The sequence below is a fragment of the Lagopus muta genome, chromosome 20 (assembly GCF_023343835.1).
Source record: "Lagopus muta isolate bLagMut1 chromosome 20, bLagMut1 primary, whole genome shotgun sequence".
In the NCBI taxonomy this organism is placed as follows: Eukaryota; Metazoa; Chordata; class Aves; order Galliformes; family Phasianidae; genus Lagopus; species Lagopus muta.
Window position 1 is genome coordinate 1804986 of NC_064452.1, and position 7546 is coordinate 1812531.

General features: G+C 46.0%; 1 protein-coding gene across 5 annotated transcripts in view; it reads right to left on the reverse strand.

Moving 5' to 3' along the window:
* Nucleotides 1-7546, reverse strand: part of ZNHIT3 (zinc finger HIT-type containing 3) — a 44556-nt gene that overhangs the window by 11584 nt on the left and 25426 nt on the right. For 2 of the 5 annotated variants that reach the window (XM_048966515.1, XM_048966514.1), the window contains one exon: nucleotides 178-324. In XM_048966515.1, the coding sequence (XP_048822472.1) occupies nucleotides 178-324 (147 nt within the window). Of the gene's footprint in view, nucleotides 1-177; nucleotides 325-410; nucleotides 443-582; nucleotides 713-1660; nucleotides 5277-7546 lie in introns of those variants that run through there. The other 3 variants (XM_048966512.1, XM_048966513.1, XM_048966511.1) reach the window with 3 other exon arrangements.

Consider the following 7546-nt stretch of genomic DNA (forward strand, 5'->3'; position numbering starts at 1 on the left):
TGTGGGTCCGCTCCGCGTGGGACTATTCCGTGATTCCGCACTGCTCACTACGCGCAGTCACAAACGACGCCATAACCATCCCTACTTTGCCGGCGCACCCCCAAAGAGGCACCGAGCGGTGGCTGTCAGCGCCATAACGTCCCGCCTGTTCGAGGCCCCCGCCGCCCCCCGGCTCACCCAGCAGCCGGAGTTTCTGCAGCGGGACGCGGTCCTGCTCGTCCTCCTCTGTCAGTATGTCGGCCACCGACCACGGGCCGTCCGCAGAAGAGCCGCGCTGCGCCGCCCGTTCCTCCGCCGGCGGTTCCCTCTGCGGCGCGCATCGCTCTGCGATAAGGGATAAGGCCCGTCACGGCCGCCCGGCCCACCGCAGCGCGCCGCTCGCTCGCTCACTCGCTCACTCACTCACTCACCTCTGTGCGCCTTGCAGCACGGCACGGAGCAGCTGCGGGATGATAGCCGCCATTAGGCCGGCAGGCCCCTCAGAGAGGCGGCCCGCAGCCCCCCGCCCTTCGGCCCACCGCCCCGCTCCCCCCCGCGGCGGCGCCGCCGCCGCCGCCGCCCCCCTTCCCGCCCGGCGCTCACTATGCGGCAGCGCAGCGCGGACAGCGGTATTTGGAGGCGCCGTCCGCCCCGCACACCGCGCACGGCCGAGCCGCCCGCATGGCCGCCCGCAGCGCCCTGCCCCGCCCCGCTCAGGCCGGGTAGCAGAGCGCCGAGCGGGGACGGCCGGGAGCGGAACAGCGGCGGTGGGAGGGGGCGGCGGTTCGGGGTGATCGTGCGCGGGTCAGGAGAAAAAAAAACATCGAATCGTTCCGGCTGGAAATCACCGAGTCCATCCCCACCATGATCACTAAGCACGTCCCTAAATGGGGTCACAGAACTGACCGCGATCTCCCTGAGCTCTGTGGCGTAAAGAAAACAGGAAAGAGGTTTTAAGGCAATGATGTAAAACGCTGGGTACATGGTCTGTTAATGTAACGGCACCCGCCTCCCTGTTACACCAGCGGGCGGCCGTCTCTCACATAAACTCCATTCCTCACAGGCGCTGCACAGCAGCTCCTCTGAACACGGTTTAACAGCAGCAGCATTTAACGATGAACGAGTGTCACTTGGGTCTATTGGTCATCGCCTCCAGGTTTGTCACTATGGGCGAGGTGGGAGAACAAACTGGGCCGTTGAGACCCTCCTAGGCAACATCTCTGTGTCATTCGATGTAAGCATTCATTTAGCCCAGGATCTGACCAGTTAATTAAGCAACAGCCATTTCCTCTTCGGAGAGAGGGAGGGAGGGGAGACCTTTTCCTTCTACAAAACATGTGCTCTTGAAGTTTTTATTTCATTTTGCTTTATGCCATGACTACAGTTCTGACAACGAAACCTCCATTGAGGTTTTCTCCTAAATCAAATCAAATGTCAGTGGCCACAGTACACGAGCGTGTTGCCGTTCTCAAGCAGGGACACAAAACGTGTGGTCACAGAGCTCCCACAGAAACACTGCAGATACACCAACAACAGAAGAACTGCGCTGGATGCCACAATAACTGATTCATCAAATACTAACAGATACGATGTTACATGCTGCAAATGAGAAAGTAACATTACATTTTCCCCTACGCAACTGAACATTTTCCAGCCACTTATCCACCTTCCAAAAAAAAAAAAAAAAAAAAAAAAAACAACAACAAACCAAAAAAGCCACAATCTGAGCAGCAAAGAAAGCACGTCAGAAGCGGATTTCCAAACGCGAAGCAAACACAGCTGACGGGATGTGATTCGTTCCTAAGCAGCACGCTCCCGTCTCCCATCCGCACAGCAGCGCAGCTCGCCGAGGAGCCCCGCGCGGCGCCCCGCCCGCAGCCGGCCCGGAGCTGTCCCCGCCGCGGGTGCTGAAGCGCCGCAGCGGGCGGAGGGCTCGGCCCTCGCTTCGGGGCGCTCCCGCTGCCCTGGAAGCAGAACAGAGTCCACGGAGCACAGGGGCGGCCGCGGTTAGATGTTCGCGATGGTGCAGGCTTGGAGACGTTTGCCAGAAAGGCATTTCAGAGATTTGAGTTTAGCCCCTAGGGTTTTGGTTTTCAGTGTATATATGATGGGATTTCCCAAACAGTTCATGGTTATCAGCATAGCTGTGCAGTTTCGGAAGATGTAGACGCTTGGATAGAGATCGAGGGGGCACTGGTGGTTTATTGCATCAAAGATGACTCCTGCAAAAAGAGGAGCGTAGGACACCAATGCCAGGAGCCATATAAAAATACTAGTTCTGGCAACCTGGATTTCAGCTGATTTGTAGGTACCGATAGCTTGCCCACACGCTTTCATTCTCAGCTTTCTTTTCCTCAGGATCATAATGATTCTAAGGTAGGTGAACAGAGGAACAATAAAAGCTGCCACAACATTGGGAGTGGTGATGAAGATGAGGTAGTCAACACAAAATGGACTGTAGAGGACTGAGAGATTTTTTCCTGTGTGCAAGCAGTTCCACCCCATCAATGGCAGGCAGCCCAGAAAGAAAGCAAGGACCCAGTTAATTAAAACTACAGCTATGGAATGGTTTCTAGCAACCCTGAACCTTGTCCTAATGCTTTCAGCCACAGCCAGGTAGCGTTCAATTCCAATGCTTACCAAGTTATAGATGGTGGATAAAATAGATGTAGTATATAAGGCATAAGGTGCAAGCATATCCTTGGATCCAAAGATTGTGTCATCAGGTTTGGTGATGAACAGCACTGAAATCCAAAAACCAGAAAAACTTGTGAAGAGATCAGAAAAAGCCAAATTGCAGAAGAGTATAGAGATAGGCTTGTGCAGATCTTTTGTTGCTTTTCTGGTGATGATGGCTGTGCAGTTGAAGATCACAGATGCTATGTTAATGGTCAGCTGAGGGATGCCCAGCGCAAGCACTAAATTACGACTCCAAATTTCCGTATGGTTAGCAGAACAGTTTGAGTATCCATTCATGGTGGAAAATCCTAGATTCAACCAGTAACCATTTGCTTCGAACATCTCCTATTCTGTAAGAGGCTGTACTACTTGAGTGCTACTGTCACCTTGTTTTTCAATCAAAACATGAGTCTTCAAACACAGCTTCTATTGGCACATCATCGTCATGACAGTGGATTAATCTTTAACCACTTGTGTTTTTAAATATTTGGGTTACCAACTCAGAGCACTTCAGTTGCTAGGATAGCTAAAATTGGAAAACACATTTACTACTATAGAATCAATCTGCTTAAAGCAGCCTTTATCAAGAACAAAATTTGGTTCAGGCATTTAGAGATCTCCAATTTTAATCCCTCTAATTGCCCCTACTCAGACCTACACAAGCAACGGACAAAAATGCTGACATTAAGCTGGAGATTCCTTATTTCTGTCACTAACCTAGCCACATAACCTGCAATTCTGTTCTTAGAAATATTACTCTGTAAAATAATGAAAGATCCCTCTTTATATGGACTCCTTCAGTTTTATGTGTTTAATAATCCCTTAACGTACAGTTTTAAATCTTGATTGGAGGACAACAGAATCAAGTTGGTTACTGTCTCTTGCTTACAGTTACAAACCAATGGGACTGATGGTGCCTGTTTTTCTAAATATGGCCAGATCATATCTGCAGAACAAACCCCAGCCTAGAAAGCAAAATGGCAAGATCAACAGCAGCACTACAAAGGTGCTCCCAAAAAGGGAGGAGGTTCCGCCTTCAAAGTAGCTCTTGTGCTTGGGCCTACAGAAATATCTCAGTAAGTACTGAATGCTGGAGTACTCAGAAGTTCTCAGAATACACCTAAAATCATCTGTATTTTCCTTCTCTTGTATAAATCAGAAGTTGATGTAGAAAAATGACAGGCATTTGTGCTGATACCATTGCAGAGGGATATTTTGTTTACTTTTTAGAAGACTTGTACATTAACAAAGCAACAGAATATTACTGTATCTTTCTCTGTCTTTTTAAACAGAAATGATTTATGGGACCGAAGTTTTAAATACGTGAGACTAGGAAAACTATTCTTCGGACGTACATTTATGGTGTCAGACAGCAGAGGGCACTACTGTAACAATTAGCTTACAGTGGGCAGCACGGCAATTCTGAACGCTGGAGCAGCTGGGGTGAGCAGCGAGTACAGCCGTGTGTCATTAGCAATGGAGCAGTGAGTACAGCCGTGTATCATTACAAATAACGTGGATTATTATTTTTTTTCTGCCCAGGAGTGGCTGCTCTTGTTTCTTAATGCTCAATGTGGCACACCTCAGGGAGAGCCCATGTTTTATTTGAGACACCTACATATGGAGAGACCTTTCCGACATGTTCTCGCTGTGACTGGCATTCAATTGCAATTGAGCAGTGAGTTTTTGCAAGCTTTCCCTTGGTGAAAGCATCTAAGTGAAGGCATTTCACTTACAAAGTTAGTCCCAACTAATTTGCAAGGCTCCATGTAAGAGTTTGTTGTTGTTATTGTAGTTGGTTTGTGCTCCTTCCCCACTCTTCATTGGCATTCTAGCAAAAGATTGACTTTTATTAGTAACAGTTTTATACTATGATATTTACAAAGTAGCTCAGCTAGTGCCTAGGAGCTTTCCACGTTCTGTGCTGTTATCTGTACAGCCCAGCAGCAAGTTCAGCTCTTATACTGTAAATCTGTGAACTATCTGATAGCTCTGACAGAATTTACAGGGCAATAAATCTGTGCAAATCTGATTGGCTTAAAAAGGAAAAAAACCTTTCTGTTAAAGTTGATGTTTATGAACATACTATGGTTGATGTGCAATTAGCACTATAAAATTAATATATATTAGAAATGCTTTGCACAGGTAAGCAAAATATTTCAGATAGTCACAGTGAATTCCAAAGAAAGATTACATAGAAATGAGTGCTGAGCACTGATTCACCACGTCTGCTGATTTATTGATATCCTATGAACTATTCTACTCAAGTGTCACAGCAAAGCATTCTCTGTGCCATGCCTCGTGCAGATTTGGCAGCCACACCCTTGGTATGAGGTTGCTGCTGAGCAAGGACTCTTATTTCTGTCATCTTCTCAGTGCCAGCACCACAGGTCAGCAGCTCCCTTTAGTAACAGCAAATGCAGCAGCAGGTAACGTCCAGCATGGATGGCAGGGGTGGCAGAGGACACCAGATCGATCTCCATGAACTCCCCATCTCTCCCGATTACTTTTTCTGTGACTTTGTGAACTGGAGGGGGGCTGAGGGCGGTGATGGACAGCAGGCTAGTTACAAAGGACATCTTCAAAAATCTTTCAGAAACAACCTAGAAATTGAAAACCTAGAAATAGAAATGCATAGCCATGAAGCTGGGCTCCAAAATGCCCTATTCCTGAAGATGCTACTTGTCTCTAGTTTAAGAAGTTGATGTTCAATGATGAAACACTGTATGAAGTCAGAATGTGATTAAAAATAATACTGAGAAATATAAGCGGCTCTTAACAAAACATTTTGTAATTTTAATTCCCTGATAGAACTGCATAAAATTAGTATGGAAGACAGTATTGTTATGGAAAAAACTTTTAGTCCACTTCAAAATAAAGTGAACAAACAAACAAACTCCACAGATCTGTACATCTCAACTCTGATAAAGTCTGACCTCTTGTAAGAATAGGTGAAAAGTAGTTTCAACTGAAAGCAAACACTTTGTGAGGTAGAAGGCGACTGTGCTACCGAACCCACACGTATAACAATGTCCACTCAAGGTGACTCTTATCACGTATTCTGAGAACTTCATAATCTTATTATACTTACACCCACAACACACCTGTGAGGTGTGTTACAAATCACAAATTATTTGCATAAGATCACATGAAAGAATGGCACAGAGAGAGGTAAACCTAGGCTAAAACTTTAAACACTGGCTGTGCCTTACTACTAGCAGGTATTTGATTAACATTTACCTCGATTTCACCCTCTCCACTGCTCTTGTTATACTAGAATTGTTTTTAAATTTCTTTATCTGAATATCCAAACTGCTGTTGTTTTGATTTTGTTGTGAATGAGACATGGCATTACTTTATTTTGCAAAAAAGATCCCAGCAGTAGCAATAGCAATAGCATACTTTTCTCATTGACACCTCCTAGAATCTATGAGTTTGATAGTAATTAGCCTTAGATAATTCCTGCAGAGAAGATATTACTGAAGATGCTGAAAATGCTGAAGAGAATGAGACGTGATAAGCCTTGAATTTTTAAGGACCATTCACTTAAAGCAGCCATTCTGGAAAATTTACCTTCACACAACCGAGGTTGTGGTCACAGAAATGCCCAGAACCTGCAAGAACCAGTGGTGTTTGGCAGCCCTCAGAATAACAGGTCCCAGCTGAGACATGCCAAAGGAGGTTTCAAAACAGGAAATTAAGTTCCGAAACTGAGACTCTTAGCTCAGCACAGTAACCCTTGGACAACATACACTTCCACTTTAGCACCCTGCAATTGCAATTCTCTTTATGCTGATTATGCCCTGAGAATTCAGTCATACCTGACACTATAGCAGAAAAAGCTGCATCGTGTCACGAAAATGAGAGCTCCATAGCATAACCACAGTACAGCTGATTTGGTGCTACCTTCAAAGTTGCATACTCAAACTGTATGATGTATATGTATATATGTATACATGCTTTCTTGGCCCTCACCATGAACACAAAGTGAAGACAATCATCAGGTTTGAATGTTTCAGATGTGTTAAACAGCATTAACTGCAAGACACAAAATAATGGCAATGCAGTGCACAACTCCCTCCCTGCTTCTCTTTTATGAGTGAAACATATAGCATAGTTGTTTCCCTACCACTTTTTACAAAGACCCTTTGCTTTTATTTCCCATCGCTTTTCTATCGCCCGTCTTCCCTTCCCCATAGCCCTGAGCAACTAGGGAAAATAAACTGGTTGGGCTAACGTTTTACCTCTTGTGTTTTGGTCTCACCATGTACATATACTAAAAGAACCTCCTCTCCCTCCTATAAACTGGAGTGAGACAGACTCATGTCAGTCTCACCTACACAAGCCTTAGATCTTCTTTCTAAGTATATGTTCAGCCCAGCTCCCCAGCACAAAGAGCTGTGCCACTGTCCTGGTTTTGGACACAGACTGAGCTCCAACCTGCTCTCATCCTGTCCTCTCCGTGCTGCCGGGTACAGAGGAACTGCAATCATTCGCCTGGGAGGCCACAAGCAGCTCTAGACTTCCTTTCTGCAGCACATGGTAGGGTCATTTGGCTCAGGCACATGTAAGCTCCATTAGATGTCACGTCAGTCCCTCCAAATGTCCTGTGAAGCCCTCTTGGTAGTAGCAGGCTAAGGTTGGATCTCACACATTTCATAAGCCAGACTGAGGGAAATAAGTCAAAACCTCTGCAGCTGTACTCCACAACAAGGATACAAATGAAGTGCAATTTTCACTGATTTTAATGTTCTCTCCTGCTCTTATCTATCCTGTAGCTACAGACACAGCTGCAACTACACTGCCTGAAAAAAAAAACCTTGAATTTTATGAATCCTGCAAAACATTGGCTCTTTGCTCCTCTGACACGGATCCTTACATGCATTTA